At 45.5% G+C, this 23,056-nt stretch overlaps 1 protein-coding gene across 15 annotated transcripts in view; it reads right to left on the bottom strand.

Annotated features, from left to right (window-relative positions):
• Window positions 1–23,056, bottom strand: part of RhoGAPp190 (Rho GTPase-activating protein 190) — a 111,571-nt gene that overhangs the window by 15,328 nt on the left and 73,187 nt on the right. For 4 of the 15 annotated variants that reach the window (XM_065426113.2, XM_065426118.2, XM_065426119.2 and 1 more), the window contains 8 exons: window positions 20,959–21,080; window positions 16,814–16,957; window positions 16,388–16,496; window positions 8,903–9,112; window positions 4,340–4,431; window positions 3,769–3,864; window positions 1,555–2,050; window positions 910–1,015 (listed from right to left, as the gene is read on the bottom strand). In XM_065426113.2, the coding sequence (XP_065282185.1) occupies window positions 910–1,015; window positions 1,555–2,050; window positions 3,769–3,864; window positions 4,340–4,431; window positions 8,903–9,112; window positions 16,388–16,496; window positions 16,814–16,957; window positions 20,959–21,080 (1,375 nt within the window). The remainder of the gene's footprint in view (window positions 1–909; window positions 1,016–1,554; window positions 2,051–3,768; window positions 3,865–4,339; window positions 4,432–8,902; window positions 9,113–16,387; window positions 16,497–16,813; window positions 16,958–20,958; window positions 21,081–23,056) is intronic. The other 11 variants (XM_065426114.2, XM_065426124.2, XM_065426117.2 and 8 more) reach the window with 10 other exon arrangements.

Here is a 23,056-nt window from a genome sequence, read left to right as displayed (position 1 = left end):
GAGACACAAATACAGTTTTGCGTTAACGTCGACAATTCCATTTCACAAAAATAGTGCAGCAACCCAAGCTCGATGCAAAAGTTTTGCATAAACAAACATAGCAGCACCAGTCAAAGTACCACACGAGCAGTTTCGATAAACGCCGCAATAAAGTGCCAGCAACATGGTACAGTGACTATACACTACATCCGTCAGAGAAAAAAGCACGAGTGACGAACCAGAAGATTCCGACGAGCCCATAAAATTTCTGACTATATAGCCAGAAACTATGAACGAGCCTCTGCTTCCTTCTATGACAATGATAATGTGCTGTTGGTTTTGATTTCAGTTTTGCTAGCTGCAAAGCATCGACGGAAGGAGGGTTTTGCTCTTATACATCCTTTGGCGCAGGTTCGGCGCAACTTTCCTCTAAAATGCTGTTTTGGTGCAGGAATGGCGCAAAGGTCCGCTCTCAGCACAGTTTGGTGCAATTGGCACAGCTGCTCCACCACTGATTTTTAGAAAATGAAACAGCCCCCCATGCCCAGGTATCGTTTTCGTTTCCTTGGCAAATGCGGTAACGACAGCATAGAGGTGAGCTAAAAAAAAATATGCAAACGATACATTACATCTGGTTGATCGCTGTTTGCTATGAAGCACTGTCTAAACACATCCACACTAAATGGACATTGCAAATGAATCGGGCTGGACAGACCCAACTCGATGCTCGCTTGGCTATAATGGCCCATCCTTTATAAGCACGTCAGGCAAATATACTGGCCCATCCTTTATGAGCACGTCAGGCAAACCACATCCCAACGAACTTTTGTCACATTTGTGCGAGCCCCCCAATCGTCCCTCCTTCTGGGCAACAACAACAGCACGGTTCCCACGTCTCAAACTGTTGGATGGATGAAATGTCTCACTCACCGGACAAAATGCTGGAAGATAAACTTGAGGATTTCAAAGTTTGCTGGCGGCAGGCTCTTGATGAGCTCCCTCAGGGCCAGCAGCCGGCAGCTGCGGTCAGAGAGGCCTGGAGGGAGAGCGAGAGTGGAGAGCAATTTCTGTTATGCTACACGCCCAGACCACGATTACAACATTCACAAAGTATGGTGCAGTTGCAGTGATGCCTTGCCTAATGCACCTTTCTGTTGTTTTTGCTGTATTTCTTTCTGCAGCATTTCTGTGGCAACTTTTCGTGGTGTGTCTGTGACGAAACCTGGGCCATTAAATCGACCTCCTGATTTCATAAGTAAGGATGGTAAGATCAGCGTTTACAACTACTTTGATATGCACCCAGATGGCTAACTATTGTGCTTTTTCACACATCTTCAGAAGTAGTGACAAGCGGAGGCCCCCTTTGGAATAAAACAGGGATGAGGTGGTGAACTTAGCCATAGCCCTCCAAGGAATGTTGTTCTGACAATTTACCAGTGACTACTTACGTCGCTAAGACACACACACACACACACACAAACGCACACACACAAAAAAAGGTGACTACCAACTCTCTTAATTTACCAAACTTCTCACAAAGCCACCACCAGTGGGCAAGGGGAGCAGTCCACTGACCTGCGATCTCGGTGAGGCGCGCCATGTGGGCATGCGACAGCAGCGGGGGCAGCCGCTTGGAGAAGAAGTCCTTGAGGGCGGTGGCCACCGCATTGACAGGCAGCTCGGAGGAGCCCAGCTCGGCCGCCAGGTCGGCGCCCTCGTCGAGGCGCTGCAGCAGCAGCTCCACGTGTGCCCTGTTGCCTGGCACCCGGTACAGCCCTTCCGAGTCGAGGCCCTCCTGCTCGATGAAGCGCACGCACTGCTCCACAAAGAGGGGAGTGCGCACGGCCTCCGACTGGGCAAACTCCTCCAGCGCGGCCGCGGGGGCCGCCCCGGCGGGGCTGCTGCTGCTGCCCTGCTTCTTCTTCTTCTTCTCCGTTAGCCGCTTCTGCCGCTCCTGCACCGTGCGAGACCCTTCAACGCTGTACGAAGAACACTTGAGCCGCGAGACTGCGCCCCGAAATCCGGCTGTCTTGCACGAGCAATAGTCAGAGGTGGCCGATCTATGCGGCCCCTATGAACAAGTAACAGACAGGCACCTTATAGAACTGACACCTTCATTCTGGCAAGTCTGAGAGTTCACTTCTCTACAATGAATGAAATGTCAGTAGATAATATGCCAAGTCCCATATGCAGGCTTTCTCTGACCCAAAATAACCTCAACCAAGATGGTTGAGCTACCACTAGAAGCCCTGTTTTGCCTCCTACAAACAAGTAACAGCCATGTACTTCTAGAACCGTATAATGATGATAGATATTCTGGTAACATTACAGCCCACCATTCAATATTTTGGACCGCATACTAATTTGTCCGTCAAGACAAGCAGAAAGTGTGATAGTTTTGTTTTGATACCTCGAAACCAAAAGTATTGGAAGCACGCTGCCAACTATGCCCAAGCCATGGGATAAGCCAAGCCACTAGGGTGTCAAGGTTCAATTTTAAAGGAAAAGCTTTACTAAGTTTCACCGTCACCAGCAATTTGACCTTCATTGGACCACAGCTGCACCGAAGCCGTGGAAACGAACCATGCCAAGCTCCGCCGCCACAGCCAGCTTGGCACATGTGCTCTGCGTAGCTGGGTCGCCGCCTGATCATGTGACTTGCCGCGCGCCTGGCTAAGAGGAGCTCTGCACTTGCCTAGTCAATGCGAGCTTGGTCATGAATGAGAGAGAGGTCAGGCCGTCTCCTCTGAGCATTGCGCGGGAGCAGGAGGCTTTGAGCCGTCATCGCTAAGCGGTGTCTGACCACCCCTCGGATATTGCGCGGTGAGCTGTTTCTTTGGAGAGGGTCCGGAATGCAACAGGTGTCGAACCGTCGAGATCAATGCAGTGACTGCGCTCACGCCTTCTCCTTTTGTGCTTTGACGCTGCGCATGTCTGCGGCGTCTCTTTGCATGTCTAGCACTTGTGCTTTCCCTGTGGCACGACAGGCATCGCACCATCGAACAATGACTGCCTACTTAAGCCTAATCACAGTCATGTCTAGCAGCCGACCTAGGCACAGCCATCATACCTGGCTTAACGATGTATGATAATTACAGCTAAATTAAAGGTTAACCACATGAAACCAAGACTTAACCAGGCTAAACCAAGCTTTCGCTTTGCATACATGGTTAGCTGAGCTAAGCCGCAGCCAATTTTTGTGTGTTTGTTTTGTGTATCATTCATGTTCACCATTCGTTTTTTCAGTTTCAAATAGAAACAGGGTTCGTGGCAGCTTTTCGATCGCTGTTACAAATCTGTGTCACTCAGGATCGTCAAGCAGCTTCCAAAAGTGCCAGCTCCACTGTCAATGTGTGTGCTTCAGGGTGACAATTATATGAGGAAAAGTGCCGGACAATGACTATTGCAAAGAAAGCCTTGATCATTCAGCTATTGGAATGCAATCAACCTCTTTTTAAGTCAAAAGCAAACGGAGATTTGACGCATGCATTACCCGTGCTTATGTCCATCTCTAGCCACTGCGTGATCATGGTTGAAGTATAAACCGAACAGGTCGCATGCAAGCATATGTGGGTGCCGGAACATGTTTACAAGCTTTTCTTTTTGGCCTCTTGCGGAATAAAGGCGCTTATTTTCTGGTGAATCCATTATTTTCAACTCCCGATTATTAAGACCTTTTGGCAGTCATTGCTTAGTCCAAATTATTAGTTGACAACAGTAGATATGGCATTTGCCGTGTAATGCTGTAGAAGCCATGAGCTGTCCTTAGCATATAAACAAGTCACTTGCCTCTTCCTTGAGGCGGCGCTTCTCCGTCTTCTCATCCTCGCGAGCCTTCTTCCGCTCGTCCTTCTTCCGTGTTGTACTCTTGTCCTTCAGTAACTGCTGCAACATAAACATGCACAGTGCCTACACTTTAGCTTCTCAAACCTCACTCAACACAGCTACTTTCAAGGATTCACTGTTTGTCTAACTACAATGAGTTTCAAGAGCAACTCTTAAGTGTAGCCAAGGTGTACAAACAAGACGTAGGAAGACGATGAGATCATTGACGGCCTTTTTAAATCACATTTGCTTATACGCATCAAGGCAATCAGCTTCTGCACACATGCCCAATCATTGCGAATGGTTGCAGTTATGGCGCAGTATTTCGTTCTAAACAGTGCATTTGGAAACTCACAATGCACATCGATGCCAGAAATATTAAGTTTATGCAAATCTATCCATAATTCCTATGCTGGCTGACTTGCAGCTAGCACCGACAGACACTAGCGCCAGTTCTCCTCGTAGCGATTTTTGCGAGGAAGAACTATGCCACTATGGAGGAGGAGAAGGAATGTGGCAGCCTTGGTCCACTCACCCTGGCACCTGCCGCCAGCTCTCCAAGCGTGGCACTGTCATAGGCGACGCTGTCGTCAGTAGGCAGCATGCCGGGCAGCTTGGCCTTGGCTGCTGCAACACAGGCACGCGCATGCAGGCGTTCAGCTACGCACACAACCCTCCAGCGCCATGCCACCCCCTCGCAGAGCAAGCAGTACAGCTGTGTCATTAAAAGGGCCACCTCAAGGCACGCACATGCCAACGGAGTAGGGACCGACAGAGAGCGAGAGCAGCGACTTCCAACGAAATTTATTTATGAGAACTCGATGCATACGCTCAAAGAACGAGGCTGAAAATGATAAAATAAGCTAGCTCCTACGTGTGTTAGTGCATATTCTGTTTCACTGTCGAAACATGACAGTTGATGTATGATATCAGTCGCTACCCTGGCCTTCATTTCTGCCTACCAATGCATATATTCGTTTCTTAATTAAAGAAAATTAGTTGGAAATCGGCACTCCTTTAAGAGGCAATGGTGTGCACACGCTATTCAAGCTATAGAGACAGGCAGGCCTTGTTTCGCCGTCACGTAGTGGCATGAGGCAATTAATTACATGGACACAATATCAGAAAAAAAAAGTGACAAATTTCTGTTGTTGCCTGAATAAGTACAATTGTACGCTCATAAAAAAAATATTGTGAACACGCTGCAAGGTCGTAAATTTAACCAGAGTGTATTAATCTAGTTTTTATATGCCGTCATCGTCAGTAAAAACGTGTTCCATGTCGCCAGTGTGAAATCCTGTGGCACTATCTGGTAGGTAGAAATCAAAACACTTCCACAGCTCTCAGTAGCGTCTCGGGCCTAACAGCGTCAAAACAAACAGGTGATCTCAATATTAATGAGAAAACATCACTGACGCTTTGTCCTCAGCATGAGGCGAGATGATGCGAAGGATGACTTTACCATTTCCTTCTTACTGTCACGGCAGAGAGCAAGTATCAAGAGTGAATTCAGAGCAAAGTAAGTAAACTCGTTGCTGCCATGTTGCATAATCATGCAGTAACCAGTTCAAACTACCGGGCAACAAGTAGGACATTCTGGCTGGCCAAAAACCGCTGGTGCGATAAGCAATGGCAACATACCACCCTCTGCGATGGCAAAACTTGTCACCGTTGCTGTCACTTAAATATTGCGTGCATGTAGTTGAGCCTTTATGTCTGTCTGTACCTTACTTCCTGAGTGCGTGTGTGCTGTGAACACCATCAAAGTGAATCATTACCCATTCACCTAAACTTCAGCACTTGCAATTCAAAGTACTCAAGTTTGAATTCAAGTTGTTATCAGTTTGATGATGTTACCTCACGATCGAGCATTGAGGAAAAATGGACAGTGAATGACGTCTGCCCAGAAGCTGCCATTGCTGACACTGTCACTTTCACATCACGTGAATGGCCCCTGCTCAAAGCCTCCAGTTGTAGAAACTATCAAAGTTTTCGCTACCATGCCTCTTCTACGGTGAGCTTTAAGTTCAAAACAACAAATGCTGCCTATTGGCAGGACAGGCAGGTGGCATTTATCATCCCCCTCCTTCTTGATAAACCACAGAATAACATCATGCCTGCAAGGCAAAGAGCAAATATGCAACGAACACATCCACTTTTTCGCTCAAAGGGCCATGGGCCATTCTGGACCATTCTGGAATTACTTTTTGCGTAATGTTCAGCTCATTGCGTCACTGCATAAGGAAGCAGGCTTTGTCATACCCATTGATGCTGCTCTAGGCAAGTAAACGCTGTGAAAATGGCAAAGCCGAGAATGATGGCCCCAGAACTTGGGTTAAGCAAAAGCAAGTGACCTGCCCACTTGGTCTCGTGCATTAGGTGCCTCAACAGGATAAAGCGTTTACTGCATCCCGAGCCATCCGTGGGTCATGTCACACGTACCAGGAAAGCTTGTTCTTGGGCAAGTTGGCGTGTAGGTTTGATGTAAATAATACTGCTAGGCAAAACGCACTCAACACAACTACACAGGAACAGCACAGACAGACAGGTGCCACCTATCAATTGCTAAGGGGGGATGATGGGAGGTGAACTTTTGAACCAATAACCAATATGCCGATTTAAACAAAATTTTGGCAGGATGTTGTCCTATTGCCGTTAGAACATGCAGCACATTTCATTACCCTAGCACAAATGGGGAAAAAAAAGGCTACGCATGTCCCACTGAGCAAATGAGTGTGTCACCTTTAAAAACTAGCATCATTTTAAAAATTATAAAGACAGGTAACATTTTTCTCAACAAATACCTTTTGTATGCCTTATTTACAGGATAGTCTCAGCAGGCCACACTTTCATTACTTTTTTTATGGAACCACATCGCTTGAAATTAGGTTGTTTTTTTGTTGTTGTTGTTGTGATCCATAATTTTTTTTTTTTTTCATAACAGAAGCAGTTCAGACATTCAAGACGGTTCTTCACAAATTTTCAGCCTGAAGACATTCTTGCAAACAGTTCTCGTCACTGAAATTTCGAAATGATGGTTTCCAAAAAGTGCAAACTAAGAAAAATAGATTAAAAGATTTCAAAACATCATATCTTATTTTCCAGGCAACAGTGCTCAATAGAATATCTCTGCTGCATAGATTAGGTCCTTTCCTTCAACAAGACACGGCGTTTTCGCTTCCCAAAACTTTTCTGCGTTGAAAACTTCATGACAAGCATAGTCTACCACAGTGCCGACCACCTGTCAATCACAACGAACTAGCGCAAAAATTCAGAGCAAAATGAAGATGACCAGCGTCGGCAATGACGAAAACAAGGCTGCGCAGGCTAGAAAAATGGAACATCATGAGTTGCATTCCCACCAATCTAAACTTTCAGTTTCGGTTTCGCAGACAATCTAGACTCGCCGTGCACATTTTTCTTTTCTTCTCCTTTTTAAGTACTCTCAACAGAAAGTCTCTCATTAGTAGAAAGTGTTGTTGTATTTAGAACAACAGAATAACGATGAAATCGATGCATGTACATCACCTTCCTTTCTTTAGTGTTCCCCATGCAACTTCCTTCTTCTTCTTCTATATAAGACATTTCCTCAGCTGATTAAAAAAAAAACTATTGCTGGCATAGTACATAGTCCCTCAGTTTTGAGGGTGTTTTCTTAACTCAAACACTCTTCCAAAAGAAAGGACACTGGTCCTCATTGCTTGATAATCCTCTCGGGGTCCGAAAAGTTTAAAGAAATCTTGCTGCAAACTGTAGGTTTCCTTAGTGGATACAGTCACTGACGGCAAATTGTCTCGCTCGAGCTCTGCGACGTCCATCTGTGCAAAGCTTTGAAGAAGCTTGTTTTTGTCTGACATACTGACGCAGCATATTCATTGCCTGTGCTGGATTTTCATCAAGAGATTTTCATGAAAAAGGCTTCTCTCCAACTTTATCGCTGCATATTGAAAATGGCATTCTAGGCACTTTCAAGTGGAAGCATGTGACCCCGCCAAGGGGGAAAAAAAAAATGGCTAGTTTCCTTTCTTTTTTTGTTTTCTGTTGTCCATGTAAGACCAAACTTGCCGAGGAGTTTCTTTTTATGTTTTGGAATAAAAAAAATTACAAAATGCATTTTTCTGGCCAAAATCACAATTTTAGCCCTGCATCCCCTTCTTAAACGACAGCTTCAGGCACACTGCAAAGAAGACCTCTGTATGTGTGCTGCACATATCGTTGTAATGTGGCTGTGATTTTATTATTACAGCTGTTTTTCAATATGCCATTTCTTCTGATATTTCTACAAACAGTTCTTGAGAAATTTCCTTTCTTGAAGGACAGCTTCCAATGTGACGATTGCTCAGAAATGTCCTTTTTTGAATGGCTGTTATGATAAGATCACTGTCACATTGTTACTATGGTGTGTATTGCCAATGCGCTGAAGTCTTCTTAGTTATGTGCCTGCAACCATCAAGTGGTAGCTGGCACTTGTATGCTGGTATTCTTTGTTTTCTTCCACTTTACATTGTGCCAAGCAAAACAATGTCACATATCGATACTTCGTGGCAGTGAGTATACAGGCTGGTCCTGTACTGCAGAAGGTGTACACCTTTGTACAATTTAATGTGTCTCTCCATCTTTGCAACAATTCATTGCAGGCAAAAAGAGTTTGATAAGTTCAGCTGTGGCTGGCACGAATATTCCCGCACCTTTTGTGCAAGAATGTCATAAAATACTTGTATGCAGCCCTCGGCAGGTCTGGTTGGATGGGAATTGAGGTATTAAGCCTGAGCTACCACAGTGAACAGGTGAACCCTTCGACAGTCGAGTATTCTTCTAGGAAAATGTTCACTGCAAAGGTGTAGCTTGTATTTGTGGATTCAGAATGTGCAAAAGTGTGCGATTTAAGATACTGCTGCTGTTGGCACCGTGCATGTATATAGACAACTTTTTGGGACAGCTTTGCATCACTGCACATATTCAGCAGCGACGGTAAAAGGGCGGAGAGTCGTTTTTCAGCCCACGGCAAAGGCTCAGTATTGGTACCAGCTTTGCAGTCACAGTGTGGCGCCCGAAAAAAAATTTAAAAATCGTTATGCGAGGCAGCAACGGCCGGCACCTGCGGCTGATGACACCAGAGGTGCATCCGGGTACGGAGGCAGCGCTGGGATGCGCGGGGGCGCCACGGGGATGCTGCCGCCCCGATGGCGACGGTGGCGCCCCCTGCGATGGGGCGCTGGCGGTCGGCGGGGGGCACACCCGGGAGGGCGGCCGGGGTGTCGTTCGAGGGAGCTCCACTCACTGTCCGAGTCAGATTCTGCTGCCACTGCTGCCACCATCACCACCAACACCAAGCACCAAGACAGAGGAGGAAGAAGGGAGCAGAGAGGAAGAGAGAGTGGTGGGAGAGTGAGAGAGAGAGAAAGAAAGACACAGTGAGATGAGGACAGAGCACAGAACGAGCCTGGGAAGCCCCACTAGTTACCGGTGCATCAAGATGCTCCCACTGAAGTGGTAAGAACATAAGAGAGTTTGCTGTTGGGCTAATTGGTAAATGGTAGTGTAGAATGATAACAGTGTGTAAACTTGTGGATCAAGGAAGAAAGAATGACTGCCACCAACTACTGAGCGCTTAAGGAGTTAATCTGGTGTCTTTTGGATATCTGCAATTGCATGCTCTCAGAGCTTGCTGCCAAACAGGAACACCTAGACTGGTAATCAAGCTCGGCTTGTGGCCATTTCACCACTATATTTGGATATAGAGGACTTGCATAAATCTGCCAACCCCATGCTGCAGTCAGGCAACGGTGGTTTTTGGCTGCTATTCTGAGAGAGCCATACAAGCAGGCTCTATAGTAGCTAATGTAATGCACAGAGCTCACCTGTGAACTTGGCCACTGCATGGCTGTGCCAACCGTTGACCCGTATTTCCCACTAACTGTATTAGTTAAGTGTAGCAGCACTGATTCACCAGTTGCTCAGTATGCTCAAAGAAATGTGTACAGCACACATGTGGATAGTTATGTGTTTTTCACACTCATTAGCTACAGAATCGCCATAAGAGTTGCATCGCTTGCCTATAGCTGTGTAGGCAACAGCAGTCGCAGATTGTATGACCTAGTTCCATACAATCGGGTGACTACCACACAGGACGGGACGAGAAGCACACAGACACAGCGCTGACAAACAATTGTATGAATACAGTTGTAAGTAAGCATTGTGTCTGTGTGCTCCTTCTTGCTTTGTACCATGTGGTAGTGCTGTCTTTATCTGACCACGAACCAACTAGCCCCCAACAGTCAATTCTTGCTAACTCTAGTGCTTGCGAGGCTACAGTCTGGCTGTGCTGGCCTACCATGTGGGATTGCTACACCTGTACATAGTATATCTCAGCATGATGCACTTCTTCACCAGTTTCCCTCTTTTTCGTACACTTTGCTCTAATGGAATTCGGAATGACATAAGATGACAAATAAGTTGTAGCTCCTGTAGTCAAAGCACCTAACAATACTGTTCTTGTGATGTAGTAGTCAACGGCACATTCATGGTGCGAGCATGAGAACGTTGTTGTATTGTTGTGTTTGGTGGTGTGTACAATTGTAGAACACTGTGCCTGAAAGTTACATGGTTGTGCCCCGCCTTCCAGCATTCCAGTACAATATGGAGCTAACTACAACTACGATGATAATCTACCGTAAAAACCGGAATATAGGTCGAACTTTTTTTCAAAAAACCATCGCGAAAAGTCGACCCTCGACTTATATACCGGACATTGGCGGAAAAACTACCGAAGTCTTGCAACAATGGGCAGATAAAGTAAACAGCTGCCTTCGCCATCGCCATCAGCAGCAGCGCGGCGTCTATGGCGGCGTGGCGATGCTGTGGCACTGGCATTTTGCGTTTCCATTGTCGCAAAGTTATATTAATTAAAGGCTGCACTTTCATTTTGTTTCAAATTGAGCGGGAGCGGAAGCCGACGTCAATTCACCGTCGCCTTCAAGAAAAAGGCGATTGAGTACGCGGAAGCCCACGGCAACCTGGCGGCACAGCACGAACTTGAAGTATCCGAAAAGAGCATTCGGTAGTGGCGGAGGCAAAAGCAACGTATTACAACTTGCAGCAACCAAAAGAAAACGTCATTTCGTGCCGGATCGCAGCGGACTGCAGAACTGGAAGGCAAGGTTGCGGAGTCCGTCCGCGAGCTGCGTGTAAGATCGCTGCCTGTGACTGCCGAATGCATCCGTTTGAAAGCGGTAGAGATCGCACGCGCCTATAGACTGGGCAGCGAGAAGCACTCGTCATCCGACTCTGATCAAAGGCGTTGCTCTGATTCGGAGTAGCGCTTGCGCACTTCGTGCCCTTCTGTGTACTGTACACCCGACGAATTTTTAACAGTATCGCGCGACCATCGACCCGCGTGTTTGTCAGCACCTTATCATCACGGCACAGAGCGGCGAAAAAGCGAAAGTAAGGGCATGTGTCACATGCGCGTATCTCGTTTGTTTCGCTGCTCAGCGCCGTTAATAAGGTGTTGACAAGCACGCGTGTCGATGGTCGCGCGATACCACTAAAAACTTGGCCAGGTGCACATGCGAGCAGCATTTAAATAAATACTGTCACCATTATGCAACCCCCGAGTCGCATTTGTTTCAAGGTAAGGGTGTCATGTCTTTCGGTTCTTTTGCCATTGAAAAAGATTTTTTTTCATTTTGAGAATTCGTTAGTTGGGGGATCGACCTATATTCCGGTCCGACCTATAGTCCGGTTTTTACGGTATATATCGACATTGTCCTTACTTGCACCTACACAGAAATGAACAAGCTATTAAATATGGTCATGAGCCAGTGCTATCCTTGTGCACCATATTGCACTGCACAAACCTAGTATTCAAGCTAGCGTGGATTTCATCGACTTCTAGTGGAGTGGCTAGGTGCATGTGTTCAGTAAAGCTTTCTTGACGTAAAGCAGCTGCCATAAGGCAGCAGGGGAGCATGCACCCCACAAAAGATAAATGTAGTAAAGGAAATAAGGGCAGACAAGTTGTGCCCGCATGAAGGCCAACAGCAAAACACCATGTACAACACACACATACAACACCCATCACATTTAGGAGCACCATTATACAAGGTGCTCTCTTTTTTTAGCATTAACAGAATTATTAAAAAAATCACCTGTGGAATATAGCACAAGTCTACTCATTGAGCAGGATTACTCGATAGAGTGGATGAACTTACACTGGAAATTGAAATATATAATTTTACTAACCAACTTTTTAACCCTCTGAGGGTTGATTTTTTTCACCATTGCAACCACCCAGGGTCGATTTTTTTATTGCAGATTCCAATTTTTCTGAGAAACCTATTTCGAAAAAAATTTACTGTAATTTTTCTAGGGTGATCGTAAAGCCTCAGGGGACAAAATACTGGCTATAATGCGGCTGTCAAAAATCCCCCAGACAAACGAGGCCGTGAACGCGCTTCTGAACGAGGTAAGCCGGCCGAGGGGAGAGCAACGAGGATGATGCAGAGGGGGAGACGAGGAGCGAACAAACAAATGAACAAGGAACGGAAGAAAAAAGAAAGAGAAAAGAATGCGGCCACCACAAGCTGGCTTAGCGGGGATGTGCGGTGTGCCTAGGCAACAGAGAAGTTTTTTGCTCCAGCCACTTATCAGTGACATGCGGTCCGCATCGAATGTATACAGATTGTTGCTACTTGGCTCTTCCGTTTTGGGTCCGGAAAGTAAATACAGTCGCCGACTGATATTTTCGGACATACACAGGGGTTTAAAAAATGTCTTAAATGTTGGGCAGGCTGGATGAAATAACTTCAATGGTAAAATCAATTCGTTGTTTTTTTAGAACTCTTATATAGCGGAAAAAGTGGTAGAGGCCACAAGTGCGTTCCGCGCTCATCCGTCGTGAAAGGTAGATATAGCGCATGCGACCTTGATTTCGAGACGCTGTCATTTTAAACTGTGCACCACAAATTCTTCAAATCAGAAGACCGCCCACGAGCGAGATTTCGCCATTCCTACCAGTGCGCGTGCATAAAAGCTTTTGCTACATGCGTTCACGAGAGCAGCCGGCTGATCACCTGTTAACCACACTTCACACGTACTGCTGTCAGTTCAGCCTGTGTCCAATCTCGTACTAGATTCCCGCGTATTCGACCACGGGTACACACATACATCAAGGGTAGGCTCCTGCGATGACATGCTGCCAGATGCCCTCGCCGGCTAGGCCTAACCAGCGCTTTCTCGTCAAGAGGTGGCGGCCGAAGTTGCAGTTTGTTGCAGAATCAATGAAATGCTTCGAAGTGACTGTACGGCACTTGAAAAGCGGAGGAACCACCTCACCAATGAAAGTGAGGGCACATTGTGGTTCTGTGCTTCGATTCCGGACACGTGAGGCTGCTTGGTCTACATGTTTTGCACGTGCACAGCCTTTGAAAAATGTTGCTTTGGCTATAGTACAGTAGTGCTTATACCGTCGACTTCCATTAATTTGATCCTAACGGAACCGACACAGCTGGTCGAATTATCCGGCGGGTGGAATTAAACAAACAGCAGACAAAATGTCGACACCAAACTGTTCACTAAACAATATTTGCATTTCATGTTGGATCCACCCCAATACAACACTGTTTTGTGGTGAAGCATACCAATAAGAGACCGCTGTCACTGTTACGAGACATGGCATGTGTTCCTTAATTTACACACGTGCACGCGCCACCTCCGGTAACAGTACGAGCACCGAGATGACTAATTACTATTCTGGTAAGTCTTCAGATTTATATAGATTCCCATTCTTTTGTTTTCTTTTTGAGGGGGGCTTTAGACGTCCTCTTGACTTCTGCAATTTTTTTTCATCTTACCACCTTCCTTTTGCTAGCTTTCCCAAAACACGAACAATTTTTTGTTTCTTGGTGCATGGTGCATGCGCACGTGTATAATTAAGAAATGTGTACTAAACCCCCTTATTGCTCTCACAAACAATACATGCATGGCGATCAAAACAAGAGCTCAAATAGCCACAGCAATGTCAGAAACAACTCTGAATCACTGAAAGGCTCATTAGGCGTCCAGGTGCTGGTATTGTGACTGGAAACAGCGCATGCACGCCTGTATAATTTAAAAAAACATGTACTATGTTCCGTAACAGTAGTCCCTTTCCATTATTGGTATGCTTCACAGCATAACACGGCTGTATTGCAGCGAGGCTGATTAGTCAAGTTCGGATTATCTGGCGAAGGCTAATTTTCAGGTGGAAATAACATGAGGTTTGGGTTCATATATATGCATGGACGCCGGCTGAGACCTCTGGTCTGAGTCGAATTAACCAGTGTCTAATTAACCAAAGTCTACTGTAGTGCGGAAATTCGTGACCCTAGTGACTTACATTACAAGCAGTCCTTGCAGTACCTCGAAGCTAGTGTGATCGAGTGGATATGACTTTCAAAGTCACCGGTTACAATGCGTAAATTTAGATATGTGCTGTAAATAGATAAAAAATTCATAAAAAAAATTTGTTAATTAAATTTGTTAAGAGTAACCCAGCTCAAGAAGTAGAATTGCACTACATGCCACTGACGACATTTAAAAATTCCGTTAATAGAAAAAAAAAAGAACGCCATATGTGCTCATGCTTGCACACATAGGTGAGGATTCATAACATCTCTCTACATGCACACACGTGCACACACAGATGGACAGACAGACACACAGAATAGCCAACTGACCTTTCGTTTCCGTAAAACATACCTACTAAAAAATTAATTTATAAAGAAACATTTTACCATGTTTCATTTTACCAGCAACCTAAAAAGTTGGTTGTGCACTTTTTAACCTGTCAGCACACTTGGTCTTGTGCTCGAGTGCTCACTTAACGGTTTTCCACGCTTCCCAACGATGCACCATACCAATGCAGTGAAGTTCAGAATTTGAAAGCAATCCGGGCGTGCACCACCAATATAACGGCAGTTTCTTAGGAGATTCCTTGTGCAATATAATGCACACTGCCTTGCATCCTTTTTGATAATTAACTCGGAAATGATTACACAAAATACTGATCACAGATATGGAGTCAGGTAACTGCAAACTACAGGGAAGTGGCATAGTCAGGGAGGAAGGAAAGAAACTAGCGCATGACATCACGGTGTCAGCTTTCTCAGGCCAACTCTCCGTGAAGCCGCCTCCATTGCTTTGTCGCTGTCCGGTGCCTTCAAATGTCACCCCAACACATGGCCCTGCACCTAGTGGACTCAGCCAAGTGTGGTGTTCGGCACTCCATAGGTTTTAATTTACGTGCAGTTCATTTTCATTGCCGACCACTCGGCACACATTTTCTCTCAATATGCTCGTGCAGCTTCAGTCGACTATTGCAGCCCATACATTTATTGCCTTCGTTGCAGCATGCGAGTCTGGCTGCCTGCAGTTGTCTTTTCGAAAGAATGTGCACTAAGTGTGGCAATGGAAGACACTAAATCCTACCGCAATGTGATCACATGCTGGGCCAACATTTTTCTGGTTTCAGTTTTCCGACGTGACACTCGTTTCAAGCTTCTTTTTTTTTTGTTCCATGCGTTTACTCATATTCTTGCCATCACCTTTTGAGAAAACTGACAATAGGTTGATCTAGGCTGTCGTAGCAGACGACAAAAAGCCCCCATGAAGCGCATTTTCAATACTGCAATGTCACATAAAAATCCAATATGCAGCATTGACATAACAGCCGAGCACACTATGTGGGATGCCATTATCTCTATGTTTAGGCACACAAAAGCAGTTAGATTTTATCACAACAAACGAGAGACGATGGTTACTTTGTAAATGTAGATGGAGATGCTGCTTTCAGCACTTTAGCAGAGCATTTAAACAAGACTTCATTTTTTATGTTCTTATACACCAGTCAGTAATAAGATCCGTCTAGAAAAATGTCACTTCACGGCTAGTGGAGCATCACTGAACTGGCTATGGGTCTTAAATATGAAGAAACACCGTGAACATACCCACACGCTTCTCTCTCTGCAGAATGCTCAACAAGCAGGCAGTAATTCAAGACACAACCGATCTTGTGTCACACTGACCACAACAGTGTGGTTGCGACCATAAAATATGACATTAAGTTACCAACAGCTCAATTGCTGTGAGAATCGTGGGTGTTGCATGAATTTCTTTACGATTTGGCATAGATTTGTGAACAAAGCACGTTGCAGGTTCGTTTAAGGCTCTTTGCGATTTAAGGAAATGAGCATGCTAGCCTCAGAATGTTCATATTGAGCACTTAGAATACTTTGCAGTGCCATTTCATTGCATTTCATTGTGCAATTTCATGCGCATAAGTTAATCAAAATTTCTCAGTATGTCTTTTTGATGTTAGCTGAGCTGCAATAACCATGACAATTTCCTTTTGTGTTTTTTTCCCCATTCTGAATGTTCAATTTCGGCTGTAATTCTCTGAAAACCAGGACCACAGCTGCCGACCAGACTTTTGGGCTTGAAGAAGCACTGTGAAAATTTTGAAGTAATTTACCAATAAAAAATACAACAACAGCACATAGTAAACTGGCACCCCAAACTGTTGACCATATTGGTGTTCACTGACCTTTGTCATGCTCTCGACTGGCATGTCGGCGTGCCAGGGAACGGACACGATGTTTGCCCTCTGGCAGCAGATGAGCCGCTCGTTCCACTCCACCACCATACACCGCATCCTGCACACGTGTACAAAGCTTGTCGCAACCACCAATGGCATCTGAAGGCTCAATGCAACACATGGACTGCAAGGGGCACGTCACAGAATACAGCTATGGGTCTCATTTTGACTGCTCGGGGTTCTTCAAAGGGACACTTAAAGGTGGTACAGAGTATGTCCAGTGACTGTGCTTTTATAACGTCACCCCTTTCACTGCCTTTGAAGCCTCTGAACATGCCTTTGAAGAACGGTCTGCACGAGGACTGTCAACCAACAAGTACACTGAATGAAGGTGACAAACTGCATCAAAGTGACGACGGCCAGATCCGCACAAACCTGTGGTAAAGGAGCGTCCTCGTCTGGTAGTGCCAGGGGGGGCTTGTGACCCGGCCCCGACAGCTGCAGCCGGCTGATGGCCTCCGTCAGGTGGTCGAACTGCCGCAGGTTCAGTTTGCCCGGCTGCTGCTGGTGGTGGCCCTGCTGTCAGAGGAAGCGAGGGTTCAATCACAAAACATGTGCAGTACACGTGTTACTGCATGTATAGCTGCTATATAGTGCTATGATGCATGACAGTGACAGGTGACCTGCACATACCGCCACGTATTATTCCCTTGGCTCCCCCGTCTCCCGCTGTCCTCCCCACACCTGTGCAGAAACCCTGGCACACACACTGCCACCCCCTATTGACCGTCCATGAAATCGCTGCTGCTCTTTTCTACTCACAGCTGGACAAACTTGCGACGAATATGGTGCACCAATCGTTTTTCCTAGCTATGGCAATTTAGCATGAACAAAAACATGCAATTACGCATCCTTTTTTAGCGCCACTCACATGGCTGAAGAAATGCACAGGAGCTGTACTCGGAGGCACATACAAAAATCAAACATACAAACAAAGAGCTGATGGAATAATGTGCTTTAAAGAGCTTATTCAGGTGGTACAGACATTGATGCCACCAAACCCACATTTCAAAGCAGCATGGTGCGCACTGCCGTGAAGCCGCACCTCAAGGCCAGGTTCTCCGCCATTCAAAGTTTTTGTCTTCTAGGGAACCCCACCCTCACCGTACCCTTGCATTTTGAGGCTCCCTTCCCCCTTCATAGCTGCCCATTCTCCTCCTCTTTTAGGGTTGCTGTGTAGCGTTTAGTAGTTCCCGAATAGTGAATAAGGCATAGGCAAACTAGAACTCGAATCACGATGGGCTGTGCTCAACGGCTGTTCTTTACAGTGCAGCAGAAGCTGAAGGTTATCAGTGCTGCAACGCCAAGTTCGCCAGGACACCCGACAACCCGAGTATGCATGTACCGCACCCACTTTTTCTTTTTCTTATCAGGTTTTCTTTAGATTCTCAAGAGAAGAATAAGCTTGGGTCTTCTATACGGTACTGTCATCTCGTTAATACTGGCTGCCACCAGTCCAGAGTTGTAACAATCGGCATCGCCGAAGAGGGGCGGAACAGAGCCACTGGCCAAAGATACGACGTGAACAGGTCGTGCATCCGCAAATAGAGACTGTTTTTGCAAAGATGTGGGCGCTGTACGCAGTTATTTCTGCAGGCTGTATGCCCAAACCTCTTTTCTCTTTCCAGGCTGTTGTAATTTGTCATGCAGGTCACATGCGATGGTGGGTGACACCCGGAAAAATACGGTACTTCTTTAGTAAAATGACTTCATCAACTTCGATAGTAAAGTGGACATTTGTAGCCTCTTGGTAGATGACATGTGCACATGTCACAAACGACAATGCAATTAGATCAGCAACGATATTTGCATGCGACAGCTCCAATGACTTTATTCAGCAGGCATGCCTCGGCTCTACACACGTTCAAACTCAGTGGAGGTGGGCTTCTTAAGCTGCAGAAGTGTTGACACAAGAGCCAAGTGCTGAGGAGGTGATTAAATCTACCGGTGCACTATGTGCTGCTGCATCTCAAGTGTTCCTCAAGAGCAGACAGCCCCTTACCATCACAAATTGTTTCACAAATAAAGTGTCAGCAAGCAAATACGTGATTCTCCGCATCCTAAAGAGCTGGTCCTCAGTGAATAACTGAACCAATTTTTTTTTTTCATAGTACTACCACGACCTAGGCAATAAAACCTGGCTATATTTTTTCCTTTTTGCATGCAGTGTGAGAATAGGGCAACTACTGTATTTACACAATTCTAACGTGCCCTAGATCGTAATGCAAACCCGTTTTCCGTGGCAAAAAGAATTTAAGATTTTTAAAAAATATATAAATAAAGCTCTCTTAACTGTAACTGTAACTGTAATGCCATAACGTAAAAAAAAGGAAAAGTCTTTTACAGTACCTTGCACCTCATTCTTTTATGCAGAAATACACACTTTACCTGATTTGGAAAAACAGATTTATTCCCAAGGCACTAAAGCTGCGATTAATAATTTTAAAAAAAGTCGTGGTTCTGCCCAAAAGGCAAAGCATCGGTTGCGATAGCAAATTAGCAGACAGCTATGCGACGTAAGGAAACATTCGCTTACTAACTAAACTAACACTTTCCCTGCCATGGGGAAAGGTGTTTCTTGTATGTTATGCCAGTTCTTTACTTTTTTTATGAAGGAACTACTGCGCTCAATATATTGTGTAATACATGAAGAAAAAGCAGAGCGAATGCATTTTCCACACATAAAGTTTAATTAACGAGCTGTACGCCACAAAAAAGATATAAATTGCCACAATCAAGTTTGTAAAGTTTGTAAAGTTTGTAAAGACACGTTTTTTACCTATTTAAAAAAATATATACAAAAAATTATGAGTCTTACAAAATGTATTGCCATCTAACAAACACCATCTCTGAAAAAATCCATATTTTTCACTGAACGGGTATTCCCCTACCAAATTTAAGTGCGAGCACTACAGTTTGGCGTGCCGGGTTGCAGCTGCTGATGTTCCAGGCTGGCTTGCGTCGTCGTCGCTCTGAGAGTCCAACGAAAAGGTAGCATCCTCACTCAGGCTCGCTGCTGCTCGATCCACCGACAAAATCAGCCGCAGAGGCAGTGGAATCGCGAGATCTGAGATCTTTCAAAGAGTGAGTGCCGCTCCCAGAGGCGGCCATTTTTGCTTTCTACTTTGACGATCGTGAAACTTTGGAGTGTGTTCAAAAATTAACGCCTGGTGGGGAAAAAGCGAACTGCTTAGAAAACAAAAATATAGTTCTGCTCCTTCATGTCCTATGGCGAAAAATGTCCGTGAGCGACACGGAAGGCCTGGAAAGCGGCGTTTCAAACCAAAGAGAGCAGGCGGCCATTTTTGCTCTCTACTTTGACAATCGCGAAAACTTCGGAGTGCGTTCAAAGATCCCCGCCTGGGGGAAAAAAAATGAACTGCTTAGCAAACAAAAATATAGCACTCCTCCTTCACATCCGATAGGGCAATGTGTCTGTGAGAGGTATGGAATGTTTTCAAAAGCTCCGTTTCAAACCATGGTTAGCAGGCTAACAATGCCCAATGGGTGTGGTACAGAAAGAGTTGACAGGCATGGTGTCACGCATGCACAAGCAAACATGAGCATGTCTCACTCGATGGCCGCGGAAACTCGCTATCAAAATGCTGGAGTGAGGAAGTGCAGTCGCAGGAGCGAGCGAATTTACCTTCGTGCTGCTTTTCACTTTAACAGGAATAAGCGACGAGAACACAGCATGGTGCGCCTAGACGCGTAGACTCTGTCCCCCATCACAGATAGCTTTCAAGATAGGGGTACCGCGACCGCACTGTACACAGCAGCCACCGGAGTAGAATGGCTCTCTTTCCATTTGCGCCAGTTCCCACAAGCAAGTTTCGGGAACTCCGAACGCCGCTGATACGCCCCGATTTCCGCTCGTCTCTGCGCACATGATCACTGTCCTTTTAATTGTAGCATCGTGATGAGCTCACCATGTCTTTGCAGTTAGCACTTCTATGCTGACAGAGCAAATGCAGAAATCGGGAAGACGGACAGTGAACTAATCTAAGCACACGTACTACAGCACATGGAAGAGGCTACAGCAGCTGGGCTCGAAGTGCACGTGACGCAGCCATATTGAAATGCCAATGGCGATATGGTAATTCAGATTTAGGGTCGTACTCAATTCTAATGTGCACGGAACTTTTGGACTCTTTTCATCGGGAAGAAAAGTGTGCATCAGTTTCAAGTAAATACGGTAACTGCTGTGTGGAAGGCAACAGATGCACAGGTGCCCAGAGCATGGGTTTGCACCAGGAGGACAGTGAACATCGGGGTGCATCCACACTTGCAAAGCAGAGGCGGTTGGAAATGGCGCATGTGCGACACCGTCGTTAATCCTAACAGCGACAAAGCTAGCAAAAGAAATAGTGGCCATTACTGGCACGACATTCGAGAACATTCCCCGAAATTTACAAGTTCGACTTCACAATGCACAGAAATCTCCCATACACACAAGCAGGTAACCTCCACGAACATATCGGCACTAGCTGCAACCACGGCAGACTTATCGAGGCACCCACCTTGGGCTTGGGCTTGAGCGGCGGGGCCTGCTTGGAGCCCGTCCTCTGGTAGTAGAGCTCTGGCGCTGGCCACTCGTCGCCTCGTCCCGCATAGGGAAAGGGATCTGCCCAGACACCACCACCTGTGGGAGGATTACGAATTTGGGTCGGTGCTGAGGTCCTTCTGCATCCTTGTGAGTGGCACACAAACACTTTGGTTAGAACAGAACAACTACAACTCATCTTCCCTGACCCATTTTGTGCCCACTGTAGGACAAAGGTCTTGGTTCCCAGTAACCCTTGTCTTGCATCAGCTGATTCCCGTCCTATGATTACACATTTCCTGATCTTATCACACCACCTTATCCCCTGCTGTCCACAAGTGCATTTCCATTTCCCTTGGCAACCCTTCTGTTACACTAATAAACCAATGTTTATCTGCCCTATGCATTACTTTATGAGCCCAACTACTACTTAATCTCAATGCTATTCTTTATTATTCATACTGTTGTCTCGTTGGCTCTTAACATTATGCCTATCATGTTTCCAATCACTGTAGTTTCAACTATTCGGCCAGATAACGCCAACGAACTCGGCCATATTGTTAGCCATTATATTAGGATAGCCAAGTAGTATCCAAGTATGGTGAATGTTCTATCGGGGGAATGCTTGGGCACCAAAGGCTGAACATTGTTGAGTTCTTATTGCGCAACATCCTCCCTGTCTACCTTTAATAGCTGCATCCCATTTTAATGCTTTAAAGGGCTTTTACACAAGGTAATTTGGTTCTGGCAAAAACCATTGTATTTCTTGCTTTTGGTGAACCTGCCGAATCGGGCATACTTTGGAACCGTTAGCAGGCTTTGCCACAAATTCAACAGGTAGAAGAACTCGCAGAGAAAGCTTTGAGAGGCACAATTTAACCCTTTGAGCCCTAAAACTCAAGGACCACCTGGGCAGCATTATTGGTCAGAGAAGGGTCATGGGGTTAACATGAAGTCCCCGTCTCAAGTGGCTATCATATCACAGTATAAGCTTGTCCGTATATGTATTACATTTCGTAGAATATTGGGTTACCAGAAAGAGACGGGCATCGTCTTGTGGTGCAGGTTTTAAATAGATTATGATGACGACAGAGATGATGTGGTGTTCTATGGCACAAGGGCCTGGATGGCCAAAGAGCGCCATGACAAGTGGTAATGTAAACTATGTGTTGTAGATGGCGTGGATAATGAATTCCTCATAGCAGAAGTGGCATGGCTGTAAATGGGCCTAAAACTGTCACTGTAAATGGCGTTAAACATATAGGTACTAAAATAATGACACTGATTAGTTATGAATGTGGGCTATGGCAACTGGTTTTCGTTAAAAACATATGACACAACAAAACATAACAGTGACACTATAGCTTTAAAACGGCCCTTGAATATAAGCTTTGTTAATCACATGTTAAAATCACCTGGCCACATTATTTTCAGGGTGTCGGTTTCGGCTTTAAAATCTGACTATTTTCAGATTAAAAAGCGTTTCATTGCTAAGAAAAGAATGACAGGTGAAGAGGTATGTTTTTGCGATATGCAGAAAGGAAATACCTTTTCCTCTCTCCTTCTAATGCAAGGAATTAGATAAGAACATGGAGAACTGTGAGATTATTATTAGACGACACAAACCTATTATTGATGCGACAAACCATATTCTACTTAGCTACTGCCACAACGTGTTGGCAGCAATGCAATCGTTAACATGCAGCTCTTTTTTTTCTTAGTGAAGAACACACATGTGAACACAAAAACCTTTAGGTTGTGGTTGGACAAAATGTCACAAGATGTTTCTGTCGGAGTTCTTACTGCCATGCCATCCATGTCTCCAGTAACTCAGTATTGCGTGAAGGTAACAAGCTATATGGACAAGCTGAAAGTCCCAATTGAGAACATTCCAGTCCAGTGCCAATCATGTCTTCGGACCCTCCATCAGCCAGGCACCACACCAAGGATATTACAATAAATAAGCGAGAATGAAAGCAGCACCCCCTTTTGAGTGTGATTGAAGCCATCAAAAAGTGTTACGTTCGATTTCCACAGCACATGGGATACACACAGTTTCCTTTTTTTTTTTATTA

Source organism: Dermacentor albipictus, chromosome 9, assembly GCF_038994185.2.
Source record: "Dermacentor albipictus isolate Rhodes 1998 colony chromosome 9, USDA_Dalb.pri_finalv2, whole genome shotgun sequence".
Classification (NCBI taxonomy): Eukaryota; Metazoa; Arthropoda; class Arachnida; order Ixodida; family Ixodidae; genus Dermacentor; species Dermacentor albipictus.
This window is presented reverse-complemented; position numbering and strand designations above follow the sequence as displayed.